The following is a 27,033-nucleotide window of genomic DNA, read 5'->3' on the forward strand; positions in this document are numbered from 1 at the left end:
CACTTGCTTGGAAGGTGGACTCCCTATCCTTCAGTTGGGAAAACCTGACAGCATATGCATTCCCACCTCTTCCTTTGATGCACAAAGTGCTACTGAAGATCAAAGAAGATCACCCGAGGATCATCCTGATAGCTCCAGACTGGCCGAGGCAGCATTGGTACCCACTACTGAGGAGTATGTCTCGGGCACACGCATGGCCTCTACCTCTAGTTCCTTTACTGCTAACACAGAACAACTTCAAGATCCTGCATCCAAACTTGAAAACACTGCAGCTAGCTGCTTGGAATATTACATAAAACAAAATAACCCAGATTTATCTCAGAGGGTTAAAGACATCATCCTGGAGGCTCGCAGACCCTCCACAAGGAAAACTTATTCAGCCAAATGGAAAAGATACCTCATTTGGAGTGCAGCAAAAGGAGAAAATGTATCATTAGCAAACATAGCTAACATCCTGGAATATTTAGCAGAACTTTTTCACAATGGCCTGTCTTACTCCTCCATTAAAATTCATGCATCAGCAATTTCAGCAGAATACAACATGGATCCTCCAGTCTTCTCTCATCCTCTACTCAGGCAGTTTCTGAGAGGAATTAAAAATGTAAAGCCTCCAAGGAAGCCACCTTTGCCTACATGGGACCTTAACTTTGTGCTAGAAAAGTTAACACTTCCCCCTTTTGAACCAGCAGCAACAGCAGAATTACAGTTCTTATCTTGGAAAACTGCTTTCCTGCTTGCAATCACTTCAGCAAGAAGGGTTTCTGAATTACAGACATTAATGGCAGTACAGCCCTTCCTCATCTTCCATCAGGATAGAGTGTCCTTGAGAACTAACCCTACTTTTATGCCAAAGGTAGTCTCCAGGGTATCATTGAACCAAGCAATCTACCTACCAACATTCTTCCCCAACCCACAAAACAGGGGCGAAAGACTACTACATACCTTGGATGTGCACAGGCAATTGCGCTACTATCTGGACAGAACCAAGGACAATAGAAAAACTGACCAGCTTCTGGTAGCATATGCAACAGGAATGGAAGGAAAAGCAATTTCAAAACAGACAATCTCAAAATGGATAGGAAATTGCATTAGATTTTGTTACTCTTTTCATGGAAAGACAACTCCAGAAAACATCAGACCTCACTCCACAAGGGCTACAGCCACTACTACAGCTTTCTTACGAGGAGTGGCTACCAAAGACATTTTAGAGGCTGCTACTTGGAGCTCCGTGCATACATTTGCCAAGCATTATAATCTTCCTTTATACTCCAGATCCCGGGCAGGTTTTGCCACTGTTGTTTTGCAAGGGATCTTAGCTACACCATAATCATTTTAGTGCCTCCTCCCCCAGTTTGGCTATGGTATTCTACCCATATGTTAGGACTGCAGATGCATCCTTGAAGGACATAGTACAGTTTTGTACCTACCATAAATGTAGATGTCCGAGAGGTATGCATCTGCAGTCAGGATTACCCACCCTCCTTCCCCTCTGTGGTACTCCTAGGGTATTTGCCCATCTTGTAGCTAGCTGGGGGAATCTATTATGGTGTATTTGTTTGTATATATGTATATACATGTTTATTTTTGTTTGCTCTCTACTGTTTGGAATCATTTGCATTTATCCAAATTTAGCCTTCCTAGAGGGCATCTGGGGCAAGAAACACTGAGGAAAATGGCGTCGGCTGATGCCTTTATACCCAATTGACAGCAGCTATGACGTCGGGTGAAGTGCGACATCAGCCGAGGCCAGACCCAGACTTTGGAATCCGGCCGACCGAAGGGCTGCCTGAGGCAGGACAACCCATATGTTAGGACTGCAGATGCATACCTCTCGGACATCTACATTTATGGTAGGTACAAAACTGTACTTTGGGAACTCTTTCTTGCCGCAGCCGATATCAGACAAAGTAAATAATTGTTTAACTTGTGGGAAACAAATACCTCATAAGGATTTCCACTCTTACTGCCTTCCTTGCTTAGGCCCAGACCACGACATATCAGCTTGTCTAGCCTGTGCTTCCTTCAACCGACGGATGCTTAGACGTCGGTCAGAGTTTGCAGAGGAGTTTTTTGGTCCCGCTTTTGCATACAAAATGCTGTCGGAGACTCCGGCTACACAATTAGCTAAAAAGCGCAAGGAAAAGGACCGACACTCGCGGTCCGCGGTTTTGGCTGAAACCACGGTTAGGCCAACCGCGAGTGTCTCGGTTCCGGCTGAAACCGAGTCCTCGGTTCTTCCTTTGGCCGAAGGCATGCCTCCAATAGCCGAGGCCTCACAGAGCATGGCTGAATCTGCTACTGAAATTACTGCTACAGAAGCAGGCACCCAGGATTTGTCAGACACTATTCCTTTAGACATATCTACCCCTGCACGTGGGGCTGCTAGACCCCCTGCTTCTATGTCTATCAAGGCCTTTTCCAGGGCTAAAGCATCTAAATCTTCTAAGGCCTTACCTGCTAAAACTCCCTCACACAGGCCTACCTCTAGTTCCCAAATACTCAGCCTGGCTGAGGATCTTATTTCTTTGATCAGGGATCCCAACCTCACCCAGACAGGGCCTCTCAACCCTCCAGATAAGAGGCCTAGGACTGAACCCCGAACCTGTCTCTACAGACTATTCCTCGGATGACTCAGATATTTCAGACCATCAGGAAGGCCCATATTCTCCTTATGAGGATTCTGATGCAGAAGACTCCATTCCTTCTGCTTCTCCTCCTGAAGAATTTTCTTTTGGGGAAACCCTACATGCTATGAGGGAACACTTCTAATGGCAGGGCCAGGATTTTTCAGATTCAAGGAAAAGGCTAAGGACTTTTTTACACTTACCACAGCATAGGCCTTTAGCCATTCCTCCAGTACTTACAGTTGTTGATGATGCATATAATGATGCCTGTACTGCCCCTGATTCTCTTCCTCCGGCCCCTGCCAAGCCTGACAGATATTACAGGGTCCCGGACACACACTACCATTTGTATAAGGCTCCTGTTGCAGACCCTGAAACCATTTCACAGGGCCCTAAAGATGTGGCAGCTGCCTCTGCCAAAAACCCTCTTCCCTCTGAAAGGGAATCTAGAGCATTAGAAAGATGGGGTAAAAAGGTTTATACTTCTGCTACTCTTTTGGCCAGGGCCTTAAACTGTCAATTTCACATGATTCAGTACCAGGAAATTTGTTAGACCAGCTAAATAAAAAACTGTCCTCTCCTGAACCTATAGACCGCAAGTCCCTTCAGGATTTGGTACATAACTCTCAGCAGGTCAGTAACCATTTCTTAAAATGTGGCTATGATGCACTGGAGGCTTCCTTTAGATCAGCTATGACTGGAACAGTGATTCGAAGGCATGCCTGGTTAAAAGAACAATCCTTACCAGACCATGTTAAGTCAAAACTCCTAGATGCTCCTATGGAGAAACAAAGTTTGTTTGGCTCCCCTGCACAGGAGGTTCTAAAGAAAGTGGAAGAAAAAGCAAAATCTGTCCAAACAGTCAAGGATTTCTTACAGGTCCAACCTCCGAGGTTTAGCAGAAATTGGCCTTCAAAGAATTGGTCCTTTCCAGACACCTCCAGAGCACAGAGAGGCAGAAATAGATGCCCAAGAGGCAGAGGTCAATCTAGGGGTGCCTACAGGGGACGTCAGTGGCAACCTGCCAACCAGAGAAGTGCTGCCACAGATTCAACTACAACCACAGGACAGACACAATGACTTGGCTCTGGTTCCACCTACCAGGGAACAACTGGAAGCACCCTTGGGTGGAAAGCTAGCCTTATTTTCTGACAACTGGCATTGCATTACAGGAGACAAATGGACTTTACAAACAATAGACAAGGGCTACAGGTTTCACTTCCACACTCTACCAAAAAAAGAGAGGAATGCCAAACCTACCACCAAGCCAAAAAACAGAGGCTCAAAGACAAATCAGCAACTTACTAAGGATGAGAGCTATAGAAAAGGTACCACCTATGGAACAAGGCCAAGGATTTTACTCCAGGCTTTTCCTTGTACCAAGAAAAGAAAATCAGTGGAGACCTATTCTCGACTTGTCCGCACTGAACACATACCTCATTGTTCCAAAATTCAAAATGCTGACCCTCCAGCAACTTCTTCCCATGCTGGGCAAGGAGTCTTGGCTGGTGACTCTAGATCTCAAGGAGGCATACCTGCACGTCCCTATACGACCAGATCGCAGAAGACACCTCAGATTTCTTGCAGGATCAGAGCATTATCAGTTCTCAGCATTGCCCTTTGGCTTATCTACTGCGCCCAGAGTATTCACGAAATGCCTGGCATCAGTAATTGCTCATTGCAGGCTTCAGGGAATTCAAATTTACCCATACCTGGACGACTGCCTAATACAAGCGGACAACAAGGCAAAATTAACAAAAGATTTGGAAAATGTCATACAACTGTTGCAAGCCTTGGGATACACAGTCAACATGCAAAAGTCAAGACTAGTACCATCCCAAAGGATAACATTTTTGGGTGCAGAACTGGATACATCAACTCAGATGGCTTTTCTCACAGAAGAAAAACAAAAGCAACTACCAGTCTATTTCATGACATTAACAACACAAACTCAGCTTACTGCAAGGAAAGTCCTGCAAGCCCTGGGTTACATGGCATCCTGCATAATATTGATTCCGCATGCCAGGCTGCATATGAGAAAGTTGCAATGGTACCTAAGGAATGTATGGTCTCAACACAAGCACAGTCTAGAAGCCCAGATTCCAATAATTCCATGCCTGAAACAAGAATTCCTGTGGTGGGCTCAGGCCTGTCAGTTGAACAGAGGATTGCCTTTCCACAAACCACATCCAAGCCAGACCATCACTACGGATGCCTCAGACCTAGGCTGGGGGCACAAATAGTGGACAAGTGTATACAAGGCCTATGGACCCAAGACCAGCTGAATCTACACATAAATCTAAAGGAGATGCTGGCAGTGAAACATGCAATCCAGGCATTCAGACCACTCCTTCAACAAGGTCACCTGCTGATAAGGACGGACAATACCACAGTCATGTGGTACATCAACAAAGAGGGAGGTACACACTCATATCCAATATGCCGGATGGCAATGGACCTGTGGAATGTGGCCCTGAATCTCAACATTCAACTACAGGACAGATTTGTACCAGGAAAAGAAAATTTACTAGCAGACACCTTAAGCAGAACTACCACAGATGCTCACGAATGGATGCTGCATCCAGATATCTTCAAAGCCATAACAAAGAAATGGGGACTGCCAGAGATAGACCTGTTCACCTCCCCACACAACCACCAATTGAAGAAATTCTGCACAAGAGCATACCACCCACTTGCCTGGAGGGTGGACTCCCTTTCCTTCAGCTGGAAAAACCTGACAGCATATGCATTCCCACCTCTTCCTTTGATGTACAAAGTCCTACTGAAGATCAAAGAGGATCAGCCAAGGGTAATCCTGATAGCTCCAGACTGGCCGAGGCAGCATTGGTACCCGCTACTGAGAAGCATGTCTCGGACACGCATGGCCTCTACCTCTATGTCCCTTACTTCTAACACAGAACAACTACAAGATCCTACATCCAAACTTGAAAACACTGCAGCTAGCTGCTTGGAATATTGCATAAAACAAAATAAACCAGATTTATCTCAGAGGGTTAAGGACATTATCCTGGAGGCACGCAGACCCTCCACAAGGAAAACTTATTCAGCCAAATGGAAAAGATACCTCATTTGGAGTGCAGCAAAGGGAGAAAATGTCTCATTGGCAAACATAGCACACATCCTGGAATACTTAGCAGAACTGTTCCACAATGGCCTGTCCTACTCCTCCATTAAGATTCATGCATCAGCAATTTCAGCAGAATACAACATGGATCCTCCTGTCTTCTCTCATCCTCTACTCAGGCAGTTCTTGAGAGGAATCAAAAATGTAAAGCCTCCAAGGAAACCACCTTTACCTACATGGGATCTCAACTTTGTGCTGGAAAAGGTAACACTTCCCCCTTTTGAACCAGCAGCAACAGCAGACTTACAGTTCTTATGTTGGAAAACTGCTTTCCTGCTAGCGATCACTTCAGCAAGAAGGGTATCTGAGTTACAGACATTAATGGCAGTACAGCCCTTCCTTATCTTCCATCAGGATAGTGTGTCTCTGAGAACTAACCCTACTTTCATGCCAAAAGTGGTCTCCAGAGTATCATTGAACCAAGCGATTCATTTACCTACATTCTTCCCCAACCCACAGAACAGGGGGGAAAGACTACTACATACCTTGGATGTGCACAGACAATTACGCTACTATCTGGACAGAACTAAGACCAACAGAAAAACTGACCAGCTTCTGGTAGCATATGCAACAGGAATGCAAGGAAAAGCAATTTCAAAACAGACCATCTCAAAATGGATAGGAAATTGCATTAGATTTTGCTACTCTTTTCATGGAAAGACAACTCCTGAAAATATCAGACCTCACTCCACAAGAGCTACAGCCACCACTACAGCTTTCCTATGAGGAGTGGCTACCAAAGACATTTTAGAAACTGCTACTTGGAGCTCTGTGCATACATTTGCCAAGCATTATAATCTTCCTTTATACTCCAGATCCCGAGCAGGTTTTGCAACTGCTGTTTTGCAAGGGATCTTGACTACACCATCTTTATCTTAGTGCCTCCTCCCCCAGTTTGGCTATGGTATTCTACCCATATGTTAGGACTGCAAATGCATCCTTGAAGGACATAGTACAGTTTTGTACCTACCATAAATGTAGATGTCCGATAGGTATGCATCTGCAGTCAGGATTACCCACCCTCCTTCCCCTCTGTGGTATTCCTAGGGTACTTACCCCTCTTTTAGCTAGCTGAGGGAATTTATTATGGTGTATTTGTTTGTATATATATATATATATATATATATATATATATATATATATATATATATATATATTTTTTTGAACTCTACTGTTTGGAATTATTTGCATTTATCCAAATTTAGCCTTCCTAGAGGGCACCTGGCATCTGGGGCAAGAAGCGTCGGCTGATGCCTTTATACCACAGCAGCTATGACGTCGGGTGAAGTGCGACATCAGCCGAGGCCAGACCCAGACTTTGGAATCCGACCGACCGAAGGGCTGCCTGAGGCAGGACAACCCATATGTTAGGACTGCAGATGCATACCTATCGGACATCTACATTTATGGTAGGTACAAACCTGTACTTTTCCTCACATAATGGATCTATTAACACAATAACAGGGGTGTTTGATGCAGCCCAACACCAGTAAACTTCAGTTGACTGCCTGGGTTATAGGGTCCTAATTTTCTTTAGACATCCATCTAATGAGGAGATGCAGTAGGTGCCCGTGGAGGCAAAAAAGCCTTCTACTAGAAAGTCGTATATTAGCAAATGAAAAAGGTTTCCTAGTTGGTGCTAATAACATAACCAGCATCCAGTCTGGGCTAGTTGTTCTCTGGATTTACAGTGTGTGTGTGTGTGTGTGTGTGTGTGTGTGTGTGTGTGTGTGTGTGTGTGTGTGTGTGTGTGTGTGTGTGTGTGTGTGTGTGTGTGTGTGTGTGTGTGTGTGTGTGTGTGTGTGTGTGTGTGTGCACGTTACTATCCTATGGTCTTTTTACTCCACTGTCATGGTTCACGTATTGGCCATTTGCCTCCTCTTTCAAGTTTTTCTCGTGTCAAAATAATTTTGAAAGGGGTATTACTTAAGAAGTCTTCAAGAAACCCAGTGACATCTTCTTGGGATCTTAATTTTGTGCTAGAGAAACTAGCACTTGCTCCATTTAATCCCACTAATCTGTCTGACTTGAGGTTCTTAACATGGAAACAGTCTTGCTTTGATTCTGCAAGAAGAGTACCTCAGTTGCAAGCTCTTATGGTAAGTCAGCCCGATTTCATTTTGCACAGAGATAAGATTTCTATGAGAATTAATCTGTGTTTTTTGCCTAAAGTGGCGTCCGAATTTAGTTTAAGCCAAACTGTACATTAACCCATTTTCTTTCTAGATCTTTTGAGGGAGAAAGGATATTCCATTCCTTGTGTGTCCACTGAAAACTCTGGTACAATCTTGGCAGAACTAAATATTTTGGATCTGTTTTTTTCTTTAGAAGGTAAGCAGGGACAGCTTGTGTCCTTACAGACTATTCCCAAATGGTTGTCTTTGTTATGCTCACCACTTAAAAGTTCTTCCAGGCAGGGTCAAGGCCCCCTGTACCAGCACCCTGGAAGTTCTTCGATCTGCTTGCAGGTTGCCCTCAGATTAACAAAGTCTTGGGTCCTGCATCGGTTGCTGTCCCTTCTTCCATGACGTCAGTTCATCAGGGGTATAAAACATGCAGCCGATGCCATTACATCAGTCTTTCTTGCTGTGAGGTGCCTGAAGCAGAAGCAGTTCATAAGTGCCAGTCAGTTGACTCCTGAAATTTTCGTTTTCGAGTTTCAGAACCGAAGTCTTCAACTTAAAGCTAAGTAACCCGTTGGGGAAACTTTTTCTTGCTCCTTACCGATGTCAGTAAAAGTTAATAATTGCATTACTTGTGGAAAGCAAATACCTCATAAAGATTTTCATTCGTACTGTATTCCTAGCTTAGGCCCTGACCACGACGTACCTTGCTGTCGGTTTTGTGCTTTTTATTTAATCAGCGCACTGTCCGTCGTCAGTATATTTTTGCCTCTTAAGTATTTCGGTTCTCGGTTTAATTATCCAGAAATGTCGTCGGTTAGCCATCAGACTATCGGGATTCTGAAAAAACGCAAAGATAAAGACAGAGACAGGTCGCCGAGGTCCAAAACTGCCGACGATGCTTCTCTGAAGCCAGTTGCCAGTTTGCCGGTACTCAGTGAGGCGTTTTTACAGCCCGTGATACCCGCTACTTCTGATTCGCAGGCCTCTACTGAGACACATTCGGAGTTCGGTATGCCGGGAGATACTTCAACTATGGAACCCGCGGAATGTCTCTACCTTGGATGGGTCCGGAGCTGCTGTGCAGGCACCTGCTTCTGAGGGTGTATTCAGGCCTACAGACTTGCATATTAAATCGACACTTCCTTCATTACCAAGGCCTAAATCTCGATCCATGTCTAAAAAACCGACACCCAGGCCACATGCTCAGGCCCCAATGCCTAAAAAACAAATTATAAAAATGGCTGAAGATCTAATAACTCTACTCAGGGGTAGTCACCCCCTCCCCCTAAGAGGCCTAGGGCTGAGCTTGATTATGAAACTACTGATCAGGATTTTGTTTCTTCTCACTCTTCTGATGACCCTGATTCGTCCTTACCTACTTATGAGGATTCTGATGCAGAGGATTCTATTCCCTCTGCTTCCCCTCCTGAGGATTTTTCTTTTGGGGAAACCTTACATACTTTAAGGGAGCATTTTCACTGGGAAAGCCAGGAATTTTCTGATTCAAAAAAGAGGCTTAGGGATTTTCTTCTTCTACCTCAGCGTAGGCCTTTGGCTATACCTCCTGTACTAGACATTGTTGAAGATGTTTTCTCGGAATCCAGTTTGGCCCCTGATTCCCTGCCCTCCTTCTCCTAGTAAACCTGACAGATACTACAGGGTTCCTGAGTCCCACAAGTTCCTTTTCAAAAATCCTGTTGCAGATCCAGAGACTATTTCTCAGGGGCCCAAGGGCATTAAGGCTTCTACTGCTAAAAATCCTACCTCTTTCGATAGAGACTCCAGGGCGCTGGATACATGGGCTAAAAAGGTTTATACTTTAGCAACCTTGGCAATCAGAGCTTTAAACTGCCAATTCCATATGTTAAAATATCAGCAACATGTAATTGGACTACTTAAACAGAAAATTATGTTGATTCCTGACTGTGGAAAATAAAGATTTACAGGACTTGATGCATTCTGCTGAACTAGTTGGAAAACATACTTTGCGATGTGGTTTTGATTCTTTAGAGGCCTCTTGCAGGGCTGCTGTTACTGGGTATGTGCTGAGAAGGCATGCTTGGTTTAAGGAGCAATCTTTGCCTGATCATGTTAAAGCTAAACTGTTGGATGCTCCTTTAAATCAGGGCCGCCTGGTTGGCAACAAGGCTGAAGAAGTTTTTAAAAAGATGGAAGATAAAGCTAAATCTATGCAAACTGTTAAAGATTTTTTTTACAAGTGCAACCTCTTAGATTTAGTAGGCACTGGCCTACTAAGAATTCGTCCTTTCCAACCCCTTCCAGGTCTTCTCAAGTTAAACCCAGACACAGCAAAAAAAAACAGGTATCAGTCCCAGGGGACTCTCAGAACTAAGCAGTGGGGGGCCTCCACTTCCAAATCTGGGAACAACAAGACACCCCCTTATGGTAAATAGTCTCAATTACTTCCTTTTAAAATTTCCAACCACTTATCTTCTGACCGCCCCTTTGGGGGGAAAGATGGCTCTTCATGCAAAGAACTGGGAACTCATAACCCAGGACAAATGGGTTTTAAATATAGTGTCCTAGGGATACAGATTTCATTTCCACACATTGCCAACACCAAATGGGTGGCCGGAACTGCCCCCAAATCAGTGGGCAGAGGCTCAAAAACAAGTGTTTTCTCTCTTAATTATGGGGGCTATTCAACTGGTACCAGAAGAGGAAAAGGGACAAAGTTTCTACTCCAGACTTTTCCTGGTAGCTAGAAAAGACAAATCATGGTGTCCAATCCTGGACCTGTCTACTGTAAACACCTTTCTGGAGATTCTAAAATTCAAGATGCTGACTCTTCACCAGTTACTTCCTATGCTAGGCAAAGACGCCTGGTTGGCAACACTAGATATAAAGGAAGCATACCTGCACATCCCAATCAGGGAATCTTGCAGAAGATACCTACGCTTCAAAGCAAGCTACACGCATTATCAGTTCTCTGCACTGCCCTTTGGCTTATCTGCTGTGCCCAGGGTTTTCACAAAGTGCCTGGCTCCAGTTGTTGCATTTTGCAGGTAAAGAAGTATTCAAATATACCCATACTTGGACGATTGTCTAATTCAGGCAGAAAGCCGAGGCATACTTTTGAATCATCTGGTGTTTGTAAAAAGTGTTCTAACTTGTCTAGGGTACACCATAAATGAAAAGAAATCACAACTGGTACCCTGTCAACAAATTACATTCCTGGGAGAAAGCTTGAATACAGATGGCTTACCTCACGCCAGAAAAGCAAATTCATTTGATAACCTATTTCAAACAAGTGGCCACAAAACCCTGCTATCTGCAAGACAAATACTGCAAGCCTTGGGGTTCATGGCCTCCTGCATTTTTCTAATTCCATATGCAAGACTGCATATGAGGAAACTTCAGTGGTATCTAAAAAGCCTATGGAGTCAACATTCTCACAGCCTAGAAACAATGATTCTTATCATACCTTGCCTACGCCTAGAGTTCCTCTGGTGGGCAGAGGCCTGCCATCAAAACAAGGGATTACCATTCACACTACCCCCTGCCGCCCAAACCCTAACAACAGATGCATCAGACTATGCATGGGGGACTCACCTGGCAGGGAAGTGCATTCAGGGCAAATGGAACCGAAGTCAAATGCACCTTCATATCAATCAAAAAGAAATATTAGCTGTACAGAATGCTTTGACAGCCTTCAAGGACTATATTCTTCTAGGACAACTAATGGTAAAGACTTACAACACCACAGTTATGTGGTACATAAACGAGCAGGGGGGTACACATTCCTACCCCCTCTGCAGATTAGCCTTGGCATTGTGGACACAGCCTTGAGCTACCAAGTACACCTACAAGCTCAATTCATGCCAGGAAAATTAAATACACTGGCAGACGGACTAAGCAGAAACCTCATGGACCCACACGAGTGGAAACTGGAACCAAGGATTTTCAACATGTTGACAAGCGAATGGAGAAGCCCAGATGTAGACCTATTTGCCTCCCTACAAGCAAGCCTGGAAAGTGGATGCTGTGTCCGTCAGCTGGAAAAAACTATCAGTCTATGCCTTCCCCCCGCTGCCTCTGCTCTCCAAAGTTCTACTAAAAATCAAACAGGACAAACCAAGGATGATTTTGATTGCTCCAGACTGGCCACGCCAACACTGGGTACCCCCTCTTGTGCAGTGTGTCACAGTTATCTCCATGGCACCTGCCTCAGACTCCTTCCCTGCTGTCTCAGCAGGAGAACCAGATTTTGTACCCTCAGGTTCCAACATTGAACCTTGCAGCCTGGCTAATTACTTAAACTCACCCTTATCATCCCTCAGCACACCTGTGATGGATGTCATCTTAGAGGCAAGGAGGCCTAGTACTAGAAAATCTTATGCTGAAAAATGGAAAAGATTCTGGGCCTGGAACCAATCACAAGGGATGAGCACAGCAGTGCCCAATTTACCTCAGATTTTGCAATACTTAACTGAGATGCTTCACAAGGGCCTGTCTTTTTTTCCTCCATTAACATCCATGCTTCAGCCATTTCAGCTCATTATAACACAGAACCTCCCCTCTTCTCTCATCTTCTGCTCAAGCAGTAACTCAGAGGGGCCAAAAATTTGAGACCACCCAGGAGATCTCCAACCCCTGCCTGGGACCTTAACTTTGTATTGGAGAAACTCACTCTACCTCCTTTCGAGCCAGCTGCTAATGCAGACTTAAAATTTCTTTCTTGGAAAACAGCTTTCCTTTTAGCAATCACTTCAGCTAGAAGGATATCTAAGTTACAGGCCCTTATGGCAGTGGAGCCTTTCATCATCTTTCATGTGGACAGGGTGCCACTCAGGACCAATCCATCCTTCATGCCCAAGGTGGTATCCAATGTGGCTCTTAATCAGTCCATTCATTTGCCAACCTTCTTTCCCAATCCACAGAACAAAGGGGAACAGATTCTACATTCCTTGGATGTGCATAGACAACTTAGATTCTACTTGGACAGGACTGAACCTCGAAGAAAATCTGAACAACTGCTGGTAGCATTTGCTGCAGGGGCAGAGGGGAAGGCTGTTTCAAAACAAACCATTTCTAAATGGATAAGCCATTGCATTCATTTCTGCTATAAGCACCATGGCAAACCTATCCCCCAGGGGATCAGATCTCACTCCACCAGGGTTGCATCTACTTCTGCAGCCTTTCTCAGAGGTGTTCCTACCAGGGACATCCTAGAAGCTGCTATCTGGAGTTCTGTACATACTTTCACCAAGCATTATTTGCCATTTTCTTTCTAAATCCAGAGCTGGCTTTGCCAATGCTGTCTTGCAGGGCCTTATAGCTGGCCCTAATGCTATATAAACTCCTCCTCTCAACTGTAGCTTTGGGAATCTATCCAAATGTAATTACTGCAACAGTGAAACACAAAGAACATAGTACAGTTGTGTACACTTACCATACGTGTAGATGTTCGAGTGTATTCACTGTTGCAGTCCTGGTTACCCTCCCTCCAGCCTCCTAACTTCTTCTGGCTATACCTCTACTTTCCTTTACTATGCTTAAAAGCATTTTTGAAGTATTTGCTTTTTGTTGGAGGTATACCTTTGTGTTTTTATGTTTATTTGCTCCCCATTAGGGGAGCACCTGACATCTGGGGCAAGAAAAACTGATGTAATGGCGTCGGCTGCATGTTTTATACCCCTGACGACCTGACGTCATGGAAGAAGGGACAGCAACTGACGCAGAACCCAAGACTTTGTTAATCAGGCCGACTGAGGGCAACCTACAAGCAGATTACCCAAATGTAATGACTGCAACAGTGAATACACTCGAACATCTACATTTATGGTAAGCGTACACAACTGTACTTTTCATCTCTGGCTTTTTGGAAAGAGTCTGATTCTAGAAGTATTCTAGAAGCTGCAACTTTGTGTGCATACGTTTACAAAGAAGTTTGCCCTGCCTTTATGATCAAGAAAGAGTATTAGTGGGCCTTGGTCATTATCTCTTCGGAGCTTTTGGGAGATGCTCATACTATCTTTGAAACAGTCCACAGAGGCTGCTGTTTATTTAGAGTGATGCTAGGAGATGTTCATCATGCATACAGCTGCAGTCATAACTGATGGGTACTCCTGCCTTCAGGCGGGTCCTCGGTCAGCCGAATTCCAAAGTCTAGGTCCGGCGTCGGTTGTCGTTGCTTCTTCCCTGACGTCAGTGCGACAGGGTTATAAAGGAACCAGCCGATGCCATTTTCTTCAGTCTTTCTTGCCGCGCGGTGCCCGAAGCAGAAGCAGTTCGCAAGTGCCGGTTGGCCAGCTCCTGAAATTTTCGAATTTAGTTTCAGCCCGAAGTCTTCTCTAAAGCTAAGTACCCCGCTGGGGAAACTTTTCTTGCCTCAGACCGATGTCAGACAAAGTTAATAATTGTGTTTCTTGTGGGAAGCAAATACCTCATAAGGATTTTCATTCTTATTGTATTCCTTGCCTAGGCCCAGACCACGACGTCTCTGGTTGTCGGTTTTGTGCTAGGTTCAACAAACTTGTCACTCGAAAACAAGATGTACCAGTAAGCAAAAATTACAGCAAACCTTGAGTCCTGGTCTTCTTCAAAAAAGACTTTAATAAACATAAACCAGACCAAAACAGACGATGGTAAAAATGATACAATCCACAATCCAACGATACTTAGCGCTTTCACCCACTAACATGGGGCATCATCAGAGTACCTTCAACAAACTTACAATTAAGCTTCGGGCAGAATTCGCCCAGCATTATTTTGGCAGAAAATTTAAGTATAGCATGCCGTCGGAGCAACCGACATCAGCAATGATTAAAAAATGCAAAGATAAGGACCGGCAGCTAAGGCCAAGACCAGATACCGAGGTCTCAGCAGGGCCTGACACTGGTTCTCCGGTTTTCAGCGAAGCGCCTTCGCAGCCCCTGAGTACCGCTGATTCAGAATTTCTGACGGCATCCCAAACCAAAACAGTTGGGCCTCAGGATCCAGTTCCACCTCACTCCTCGGACGCCAGCCCCGACGGGGATCCAGAAATTTTGGATAGGCCTTCGGTCTCAGAGGGTGTTTTCAAACCGACCCATGCCTAAAAAAAACAGATGCTTAAGATGGCCGAGGATTTAATTACCCTTATCAGGGGATCCCAACCCCCAACTGACAAAAGGCCTAGACTGGAGGAAGATTATCCTTCCTCTGACCAAGCATCCATTTCCTCAGGCATCTCTGACGACCAGGATTACTCCTTCCCTCCTTTTGAAGACTAAGATGCTGAAGAGTCCATTCCCTCTGTCCCCCCCCCCCCCCTGAAGACTACTCTGGGGAAACTTTACACACCATGAGGGAACACTTCCACTGGGAAGGCCAAGATTACTCTGACTCCAAGAAAAGACTCCGTGAGTTTCTTCTTCCACAGCATAGACCCCTGGCAATCCCTCCAGTTTTAGACATTTTGGATTATGTTTTCTCTGAATCCAGTTTAAACCCAGATTCCTTACCTCCAGCACCAGCTAAACCAGACAGATACTACCGAGTTCCTGATACTCATAAGTTTCTATACAAAAGCCCTAATGTAGACCCCGAGACCATTTCCCAGGGTCCCAAAGGGGTTAAGGCCTCTATTGCTAAGAATCAACTTCCTTCTGAATGAGATTCCAGAGCATTAGAAAGATGGAGAAAGAAAGTGTATACGTCTGCCACTTTGGCCATGAGGGCACTAAACTGCCATTTCCACATGCTAAAATGCCAACGGTATTTGATTACACAGTTAAAGCAGAAGCTGATCCCTCAGACAGATCAACTAGATTTGAAAGAGATGCAGGATTTTCTGCATGCAGCAGAACAGGTGGGAAAAAATACCTTACAGTGTGGTTTTGATTCATTGGAAGCCTCATGTAGAGCAGCTGTCACAGGGTCTGTCATACGTAGGCATGCTTGGCTTAAAGAACAAGCCTTACCAGAACATGTCAAAGCAAAATTATTGGATGCCCCATTGCAGAAAGATGTGTTTGGTGTCAAAGCAGAGGAAGTTTTGAAGAAAATGGAAGAAAAGGCAAAATCTATGCAAACAGATTTTTTACAGGTACAACCTCCTCATTTCAGCAGAAACTGGCCATCAAAAAACTGGTCCTTTCCTGCATTAGACAGACCCCAAAGAGGTAGGTACAGGCGCCCAAGGGGCAGAGGCCAGCCACAAGGTTCTTTCAGGCCTAGACAATGGCATACAGCAACTCAGAGAGGTGGAGATGAAAGATCTCAACCCTTCAGGAAACAAACACAATGACTTCCCTCTTCGCCTGCCAAGCAAAATTGCCCTGGCAGCACCTTTGGCTCTATTTCCACAAAATTGGCACATCATAACAAAGGACAAATGAATTCTGGACATTATTACCCGAGGCTACAGATTTCACTTCCACACTTTACCTCGGATGAGAGGCATGCCAAATCTGCCTCCAAACCAATGGACAGAGGCTCAAACGCAAATTTCAGCTCTCATGGATATGAAAGCAATTCAAAAGGTACCTACAAAAGAGCAAGGTCAAGGTTTTTACTCAAGACTGTTTCTAGTCCCAAGAAAGGACAAAGCCTGGAGGCCTATCTTAGACCTCTCAATTCTGAACTCATACCTGGAGGTACCCAAATTCAAAATGCTCACACTACAGCAGCTCCTTCTCATGCTGGGCAAGGAGTCTTGGCTGGTAACGTTGGACCTCAAAGAGGCATACCTGCATGTCCCTATCAGACAAGATTGCAGAAGATATCTCAGATTTTTGGCAGGTACAACGCATTATCAATTCTGTGCATTGCCCTTTGGCTTATCTGCTGCGCCCAGAGTATTTACGAAATGCCTGGCATCAGTAATTGCATATTGCAGATGAGGAGTACAAATTTATCCATATCTGGACGACTGCGTGATCCAAGCGGACAACAAGGACATTCTATTACAGCATCTGGCTTTTGTAACACAGCTGCTCAGTTGCCTAGGGTACACAGTAAACAAAAAGAAGTCAAAACTAATACCCTCGCAACAGATAATATTCCTGGGTGCCAGCTTAAATACAACAGCCCAGCTGGCTTACCTCACGCCAGACAAACAAAAACAATTGACTCAATACTTCAAAAAGATAGCAACTTTTACCTAGCTCACTGCAAGGAAAATCCTGCAGGCATTGGAGTTCATGGCATCATGCATTCAACTAATCCCATATGCAAAGCTGCATATGAGAAAATTACAATGGTACCTGAAAAGTGTATGGTCTCAACACAGGCACAGCCTCGAAGCAAATATACCTATCATTCCCTGCCTTCAAAAAGAGTTCCTATGGTGGGCTCAAGCATGTCGAACAAACAAGGGTCTTCCTTTCATCTTACCTCCAGCAAACCAAACCATGACAACAGATTCTTCAGACTACGCCTGGGGAGCACACATGGCAGGACAGTGCATACAGGGCAAATGGTCTGTAAAACAAATGCATCTTCACATCAACCAAAAGGAGATGCTAGCTGTGCAAAATGCACCGACAGCCTTCAAGGACCTCTTGCATCCAGGACAACTTCTAATAAGGACAGACAACACCACAGTTATGTGGTACATAAACAAGCAGGGAGGAACACACTCCTACCCTTTATGCAGACAGGCCATGACCTTATGGAACACAGCTTTGACCTACCATGTACAACTACAAGCACAATTCCTGCCAGGAAAGGAAAACATATTGGCAGACGAATTAAGCAGAAATATGGTAGACCCTCACGAGTGGAGACTATACCCGCAAGTATTTTCAATGATAACTCAAAGATGGGGATGTCCAGACATAGATCTATTTGCCTCCCCCAACAATTGCCAATTACAAAAATTCTGCACAAGGACTTATCACTCCCTAGCCTGGAAAGTGGACGCTCTATCATTCAGTTGGACAACACTGACAGTCTATGCCTTCCCTCCACTATCTCTATTGACCAAGGTATTATTGAAGGTCAGATCAGAGAGACCACAAATGATTCTCATTGCTCCGGACTGGCCATGCCAGCACTGGTACCTATTACTAAGGAACTTGACTCACAGCCCTCCATGGATCTTGCCTCAATTCCCACTACTGTTGACTCAGAAAAACTATCAAACCCGTCACAGCCAGCTCAGAACTTTAAATTTAGCTGCATGGAGAATTCCTTAAATTATCAATCAACACTTCTCTCTAAGGACGTCCTGAATGTAATTATGGAGGTCAGGAGGCCCAGCACCAGGAAGACTTACTCAGACAAATGGAAAAGATTTTGTGCATGGCACCAGGCTAAAGGTCAAAATCCTTGGACACCAAACATTCCTCACATACTGCAATACCTAACTGAGATGCTACCCAAAGGCCTTTCCATCTCCTCCATTAAGATCCATGCTTCAGCCATTTCAGCTCACTATAATACGGATCCCCCAATTTTCTCACACCCTTTACTTAAGCAGTTTCTCAGAGGGGCTAAGAATATAAGACCCCCCAGAAAACCACCAACACCAACTTGGGACCTGAACTTCGTTTTAGAAAAGTTAACACTACCTCCTTTTGAACCAGCCTTCTCAGCAGAACTACAATACTTGTCTTGGAAAACAGCTTTGGGTACTGGCTATTACCTCAGCACGCAGGGTCTCAGAACTACAGGCACTTATGGCAGTGGAACCTTTAATCATTTTCCATCAGGACAGAGTCTCCTTACGAACTAACCCTACCTTCATGCTCAAGGTAGTATCCAGTGTGACTTTGAATCAGACCATTCATTTACCCACCTTTTATCCTAACCCACAGAATAAAGGAGAAAGGCTCCTTCACTCTTTGGATATTTTCAGACAGCTACGTTACTATTTAGATAAGACAAAGACCTTCAGAAAAACTGACCAACTCTTTGTATCATATGCTGCAGGTTCACAAGGAAAGGTGATTTCAAAACACACCATCTCCAAATGGATAGCACATTGTATCCGCTTTTGCTACTCACACCATGGGAAGACAGTGCCTGTCAATATTAGATCCCATTCTACCAGGGCTACTGCAACCTCAGCAGCCTTTCTCAGAGGGGTTCCAACCAAAGACAATCTGGAGGCAGCTACTTGGAGTTCAGTGCACACCTTTACCAAGCACTACCACCTTCCATTAAACTCAAAAACCAGAGCTGGTTTGCCACTGCAGTTCTGCAGGGCATCCTAGCATCACCTAACCCAGTTTAGTACCAGCCACCCTTCCATAGCTTTGGGACTCTACCCAAGTGTGATGACTGCAGCAGTATAGCACGATGAACATAGTACAGTTTTGTACCTACCATAAATGTAGATGTTCGAGTGGTTATACTGCTGCAGTCCAGGTTACCCTCCCTCCATCTCCTCTACATACCAGGGTGTTAGTTACAACTCTATGTACATCAATCTATTGGATGCATGTTTATATGGTGTATTTGCTTACAGCTAGTACTATTGCTTATTTACTTAAGGTATTGTTGCATAACTATTGTATTGCCTTCCTAGTTGGGGGCACCTGACATCTGGGGCAAGAAAAACTGAAGAAAATGGCGTCGGCTGTCTTTTTTATACCCCTGTCGCACTGACGTCAGGAAAGAGGCGACGACAACTGACACCGGACTAGGACTTTGGGATTCGGCCGACTTGCTGACCGCCTGACGACAGGATAACCCAAGTGTGATGACTGCAGCAGTATAACCACTCGAACATCTACATTTATGGTAGGTACAAAACTGTACTTTATGGGTAAGGGAGGCAGAGGCAAGATGGGCTAAAGACTTTAGAATTGGTTGACTTGGATCCGAATTCCCACAGTTTGAACCAGATAGAGATGGAGAACACTGAGCTATCGTTATGATGAGTACATAACTTTCGTTTTCGCACTCTTATCTTGCTAGAAGCAACAGACTCTTTCTCACTGAAGTTACAGCTGTAGTACAACTTTTAAAATAAATATTTTTTCTAATTAAGAGTGGAGACACAGTGGACTTTATCACTTTTAGATATCAGATAGTCCAGTAGTTTAAACTTGTTAATACTGATCTTCCATCAGGTGACTGTATCAATAAGTGTTACTGTGCTGTGTACCAAGAGAAAGTTCATAACACTTGGTTACTGGTTATTCTGTTCCAGCTTTGATATGCCTTTCAAGCTTTATATTTGTACTACACATGAAATATAGCATTTTAAAACTTGTTGTCAAGTGTCTGTATTGCAGTAGCTACATTTTTAACCAGTATCATTGAATTTTGTAATTCTTGCATTGAAGTTCTAGTGCATTGTTTATTCACAAAAGTCACGTTGCTTTTATCATTATAGGCAACTGCATTAAACAATAATGGGGAAGTCTTTTTCTCATTTGCCATTGTACAAGTCTAAGGAAGATGCAGTTGACAATTGTACTCATCCCGATACTGATAGGAAAGTGCTTATCCAACCTGATGGCCACAGTGAAGATGGAAGACATGGTGATGTGTCACAGTTTCCATATGTGGAGTTCACAGGAAGAGACAGTGTCACATGCCCAACATGTCAAGGAACAGGGAGAATTCCAAGAGGTATGATGTGCTATAGCCACTAAGATTTATCACAGAATATATGTGAGTTAAATGACTTTTTTTGTTTTAAAATTAAAATTATTATGATATGTAGTGCATTTATTAAGTTGGTGATGCTAGGTAAAGCTCATGCAATAAAAAATATTATTTATTTTACTTCTCTCACTCATCCATACATCCATTTTTTAAAACCCTTGTGGTCATAGGTCTCAACCTTTTGAGAGGCCACTGTGGAACACAGACCCTAGCAATGTGTGACAAACAGTCAAAATGTGGAACACCCATTTTCGCACTACGCAGAAATGTACCATTTCCATGGGACCTGGTTGAAGCGGGCTTTCTGCCAGAAGTACTAAGTTAGTGAATACTGTACATTTTTAAAATTCAATAGGACACGCATCAAATAAAACAAAGCCAGCAGAAACCATAGATAAAATGCAACATACTCAGTGGCTGATGCCAGGTCTGCTGTACCAATTCACTGTGAATGGTATTGGACTAGGGTCATACTCTATCATGGACTCCACCAGCTACATCCATACAAATGGACAGGTGAGCGTTATGAAGAGCACCTTGGTTGGAGCAGTGGCCGGAGTCATTGGGGCTATGGTGGGCAGTTCAGTGTATCTGGTGAGTAAGTTGTATCTGAATAACAACAAGGAATCTAAAATAGCAAGGTAGATGACTCCCAATTTAAATAATTATCAACAGTAGAAAAATAATAATGTTAACTCTGCCACTGAATATCGCATTGAGATCTAATGGCAGGAAACTCCGCAATTATATTAACGGAGCATCAGTTCCATTTGGACCATGATTGCCTAGTGTTTCTTATATTGCTGCCTTTCATACCACTCAACTGTCCAGATTTTTACCTGATATTTTGTCTGCTCCTTATAAAATTTGTGTTCTTTCTGGCAGGAGACTCCTCAGTTATATTAACAGAGCATCAGTTCTGTTTGGACCATGATTGCCTCGTGTTTCTTATATTGCTGCCTTTCATATCACTCAACTGTCCAGATTTTTACCTCATATTTTCTTCTGCTCCTTATAAAATTTGTGTTCTTTCTGGTTAATCATGGAGGATTGAAGTCGATAAATAATTACAGACATTTCATTTTCAGACATCATGTCCTTCAGAAAATACGCAATAATGCAAAACCTGTTAGTCTAACAACTTTCTAAGCTTATAGGAGCAATATTTAAAATCTGTCTCTATTTTTGGCCTTTGTCTCCCCGTTGTTTCTGGTTTTGTCCAGATTTCTTATGCTGACAAGATCAGAGGTATACTGCCTTACCAGTTATCACAAAAATACCTGTAAAATACTTACGCCCCTTCCTACAGGTTTACAGACAACTATAAGATTTCCTGAGAAATTGGCTTTGATTGAAATGTGCGCTGCTGCATCTGTGTGCTACTAGCAGATCCAATAAACCATACGCTCTATTTACTTTTTTCACATAGACACTTTCACATGAAGCGCATTTTCCCTACATCAAATTGTTTTAAGCGGTAATTAGAGAATGAATAAGTACATTTCTGTAAGGGAGAGTGCTGTAGGAAGGGAGAGATCAACACAGGTGCCCCTAGAAATAAAGAGGATCGCTTACTGCAAACTGCATAAGTTGCACTTGCTTAATTTACTTACAGGGAGTTGTCCCCCGCTCCAAGTATCACCAGTAATTCAGTATTAATGCTTTGCAGATGACCTTCAGCTTTCCTTTTCTTAGGACCAGATGACTCATTTTATTAACTTGGGATTGACTCCTTCCTCATTTGGATGTGGATGCTGGATCAGGTGCTTCTTCAGATCTAAGATTCTAAAATCTTCATTTAATTACTGTAGAACCAAAAAAGCAAAGGCATGTGTAAGACCACACCTATTAACATCTTTAGCAAGTGTATTATTTTTGTCTGCTCTTCTGATAGCATATAATTGTTCACAGACCCGCTCACATAGTGAGGGCTACTCGTCTTACCCGCATAAGAACATGTACATGTTTTGCAAATAGCAAGGTAGATGAGATTGCAACTAGAACAGTTAGGAAAGCAGTCCATCTTAAGTTCCGTCTATGTTGCAGTGTGTGTAAAAAAACTGTGTATTACTTACATATTTACAGACATTGCAAGCTATAATTCAGGCTTGAAAGTTCTTATCCATTTATACAATAAATTACTGCCTTGGTTTTATGTTATATATGCGATTTACAAGCTGGTCAAAACACAAAGCGGAGCAACGGCTGCTCATTGCGGAACAGAACAGTGGGCTTAATTGATCAACAATGCAGAGCGTTCCACACAATCCGGAGCACTTGGCTGCTCAACTTGTGGTAGTGAAGGTCACAGTTCTAGTAAGCTGAGCAGGCTAGACCAGATTTTTGTATCCCAGAAACAGTTGCCAGCTTATTTTAGGGAATCTCAACATGTTACCAGGCCAGATGAGTAGATGTAATCCCCCCAGTGTGTCCTGAGCCTGCCACTGTTCTTCCTTGTTGTGGCTTATGCCTTCTAAATCTCTTGTGAGAGCATACCTCTCAACCTGCAGTCATTAAAAATACGTACAAAGGCCACTGAAAAGTAGATACATCTAGCCAAATATCTGGACATCTAATTAGCATAAAAAACTGAATACCCAGTTGCACATACCTCTTCTCACTTTCATTGGGAATGTAAGATACTACTCAGAATTTTATGTTTAAAAGACAGTATGACAAAAATAATGAGAAAATATAAGCACATTATCAAAGAGACAGTGTAAAAAAGACACAGTGTAAAATTTTTAGACTTCAGTGACCTGTTTGCAATATTTTACCACACGGGGTCATTTACTTTTGCTTCTTTAATTTATTTGTGCCACTACTATGTTGGCTTTTTAAGTATGGCTTTCTGTGTACTAGACAGCATCAGAAATAAAGTGTGATGGAGGAGGATTCAGAAAAGTGTGAATGGATAAATCAAGTCTGAAATTAGGGCATACATTCAAATATAGGAACATACTAAATCAGACGTGAAGATAGGAGCACACCTCCAAAATAGGGATAGTTAAGAGGTCCATGCAGGAGACAACTGCAGAACTTCCTTATTAGAAGATGGAGAAATCTTTTTGAAAAGATCCTATGAAAAGGAGACCATACCAGATAAAAATAAAAAAGCAATTAAATCCTCATATTTCTTGTAAGATACAGTGGTGCCTCCAATGACTGATTTCTGGGACACAGAAGTTGATGATAAAGGTGCATAAAAAGAGTCACCAACATCAGTCTTGTATTTATATAATGTGAACTGGCCACCATCAATATCAGTATATTCACCAGGGCATCGCAAGATAATCCTCAAAGCAGAAAACCACTGCAGGCAGTAAAACAGAATGCATTGTGAAGAAGATGACCAGGATTAATTTGAAGGCCGTTAACTGTGAAAGTGGTGAGATTGGTGTCTTCTACTTTTCAGCCAAGATGAGCACAGTACATCGAGTGCATAAAGTTTGGTTGGGAATATTTTAATTTAATTCAAGAGTCAACAAGTTCACAACATTGTTGTCACAGTTATAGGAACTGCATACGTTTCTCTTGTTAGAGGTTAAGCAGAACTTTCAACCTTATCATCATTGATAGGTGAATTTAAGAGAAAATTAGTATTCTCACTGCCTTTTTATTTTTGAAAGTAGAAAAGGATTTCACATGCTGCAGTTTGAGTACCCTCTAGGTCCAGATTAATGGCAAGTCAGTTTGTTCTACCGGGAGAGTTTCTTTTCAGTGTAAAGGGTCTCTGATTTGATCTCTACTAACTCTCCTAAAAGCAACCAAGGCCAGGCACTTAACTTGATATGCCTGTGCTGATGATCCCTTATGACTAAACTACTCGGTACTCGTGTGTAAGACCCGAAAAAGTCCCCCTGCGGCCATTACATGGGGCCTTGCCTCAGGTCTACCTTATGCATATAATACCTCTGAGATTGAAATGACACTCAGATAGAAATATGCACTTTAAAGTCCATTTTTCTATTATTTTTATTATTGTTATTGCAGTTTACAAAGCACACTAACACTGCAGCCATTTAGAGGAAGCAGTAGTCAAGCCTAAGTTGCCTAACCCAAGCAAAAGATGTGTGGGCAGCAGGTCGTACGGACTTGAGGAAACTATTTGTAGTTGATTTACTTAACCCTATACTTTGTGGTAGAAATGGTTTCTTAGTCTGACTGACGCCTGGAATCTTCAGCCTCGAGGTGCTCATAAGTAGGCCATTAGTAAAGTACAGAAATGTTCATATTCTGACTGGTAGTTATTTTGCTGTTGTACTTGACCAGTGCTCACAGAATACATTATGGTTGATCCTGAGAACTTGATGGTGGAGTCCATCATCCTTATCACTGAGACAGTTGTTGATATGTCCTCATTTCTGAACAGTGGAATGCTTTATGTGCTCCCCAACTTACAGAAGGCTTGTCAAAACCACACTAGAAGCAAGCTCACCTTCATGGTGATGGATTTAACCTACAGTGGATATAAAAAAAAGTGTACACACCCCTGTTAAAATGCTAGGTTATTGTGATATAAAAAATGAGACCATAATAAATCATTTCAAAACTTTTCCCACTTTTAATGTGATCTATAACCTGTAAAATTCAATTGAAAAACAAATCTGTTAGGGGAAAAATATGAAAAATAAAAAATGTACAATAAGCTGGTTGCATAGGTGTGCACACCCGTAACTGATACTTTGTTGAAGCACCTTTTGATTTAATCACAGCATTCAATCTTCTTGGGTACACACCTGCCATCAATTAAAGAGACTCTGATTAACCCCAAATAAAGTTAAGCTGTCCTAGTAGGATTTTCTTGACATTTACGGAGGTTGCCTGTTACAGCAAAAGCCATGGTTCGCAGAGAGCTTACAAAGTATCAAAGGGATCTCATTGTTGAAAGGTATCAGTCAGAAGAAGGGTGCAAAAAAATTTCCACAGCATTGGATATACCATGGAACACAGTGAAGGCAGTCATCAAAAAGTGGCAAAAATATGGGACAGCAGTGACATTGCAAAGAACTGGACGTCCCTCCAAAATTGATGAAAAGACCAGACTAAAACTAGTCAGGGAGGCTGCCAAGAGAACTACAGCAACACTGAAGGAGCAGCAGGAATTTCTAGCAAGTACTGGATGTGTACTACATGTGACAAAAATCTCCCATATTCTCCATATATCTGGGCTATGGGGTAGGGTTGCAAGATGGAAGCCTTTTATTACACAGAAAAACATCCATGCCCGGCTAAAATTTGCAAAACAATGCATAAAGTTTCCCAAAAGCATATGTGGATAATGTGTTACGGTCTGATGAGACCAAGGTTAAACTTTTTGGCCACAATTCCAAACGGTACATTTGGAGCCAAAACAACATTCATTCTTATTTGCGTAATCTTGGTCTCTTTGTTCTGCAGATTGTGATGTCCTTACTAAGGGCAGGAGATTTTGAAGGTAATTTAAATGAGACACTGAGCGCTTATACTTAAAAGCTAATCTGAAGTAGGAACTTCATTTGTCAGCAACCTGTGGGATACGGATCCGAGCCGGCAACTTCTAACATAGCATAGATCCGAGCTCCTAGCTCCTCCCCCTTACCCACAATCCCCTGCCTGCCCTGACTGACCTCAGATCTAGTTTGCCGCTCTTCAAGCAACAGCTAGGTTCAGTTTTGTGAGGAAAAAAGTTTTTTGTATTTTTCTTCTGAGTGACTGGTTGTGTGTGTGATAGGTTTATCCTTTCTTCCTTTATAGATATAACATATTTGTTTTAATTTTAGAATAATTCTCCCTCCCCCGCTGGTCGTAGCATGTGTGTGTGACTGAATTATGGGCCTAGTGAGTGTGCTTTCACTACAGTATGTCGGAGGCCCCTAAGGCAATTTTTTCAAAATGCACCGAGTGTGGTCACAAGCTTTCACTGGCTGATGGCCACACTTGGTGCGTTAGGTGCCTTGGGGTTGAACACCTCTCTTCGGGTTGCGCGATTTGCGCGGCATTCAACCCCAGGGCACTCAAGGATCGAAGGTCGAAGCTAGTTCTGGCGGGCCTTCTACCCCCAGACTCTGCTTCGCCTCCGGTGCTGTGCCGCTACCCCCCCCCTGGTAGCGGTCACCCCTGCCTCCCTTCCTCCGACCGGGACTCAACCTCCCGCTTCGGCTCCGGAGGATAGGGAGGCCAGGAAAGAGAAGCGGCGGGAGAAGCACCGTAAGCGGCGTGCCGAGGACTCTTCATTGGCCCCGCCCACCAAGAGGGCTTCCCCGTCTAAGTCTTCTCGATCTCCTCCTCCTCGGATCCGATCCCCTTGTTTCTCCCCGGGACCCGAGGAGGAGGTGATCCGGTCCCCGTCGAGGTCATCGAGGCGACACTCCAGGTCTGCCTCGGTGGTCTCGTCGAGGTCCACTTTTAGCATGTCTGACGCGGATATGGACCAGATGATGAGGAGATTCATCCAGGCCCAGATGCAGATGGGAGTGCTCTTGCCTCCCCCCCCTCCTCTGGGGGGGAGCTCGACCCACTTTTTCGCTCCTATAGCTCCTTCTCCGACCCGCATTCCGGGCTTGGAGCGCTCTGAGCCGAGCCACGCCACGTT

At 43.6% G+C, this 27,033-nt stretch overlaps 1 protein-coding gene across 1 annotated transcript in view; it reads left to right on the top strand.

Annotated features, from left to right (window-relative positions):
• Positions 1–27,033, top strand: part of TMEM106B (transmembrane protein 106B) — a 913,836-nt gene that overhangs the window by 198,878 nt on the left and 687,925 nt on the right. Inside the window, exon 2 of the mRNA XM_044066752.1 lies at positions 20,185–20,423. Within this exon, the coding sequence (XP_043922687.1) occupies positions 20,204–20,423 (220 nt within the window). The 5' untranslated portion in view covers positions 20,185–20,203. The remainder of the gene's footprint in view (positions 1–20,184; positions 20,424–27,033) is intronic.

Source organism: Protopterus annectens, chromosome 3.part1 (assembly GCF_019279795.1).
Source record: "Protopterus annectens isolate FY-2018-M chromosome 3.part1, PAN1.0, whole genome shotgun sequence".
Classification (NCBI taxonomy): Eukaryota; Metazoa; Chordata; order Ceratodontiformes; family Protopteridae; genus Protopterus; species Protopterus annectens.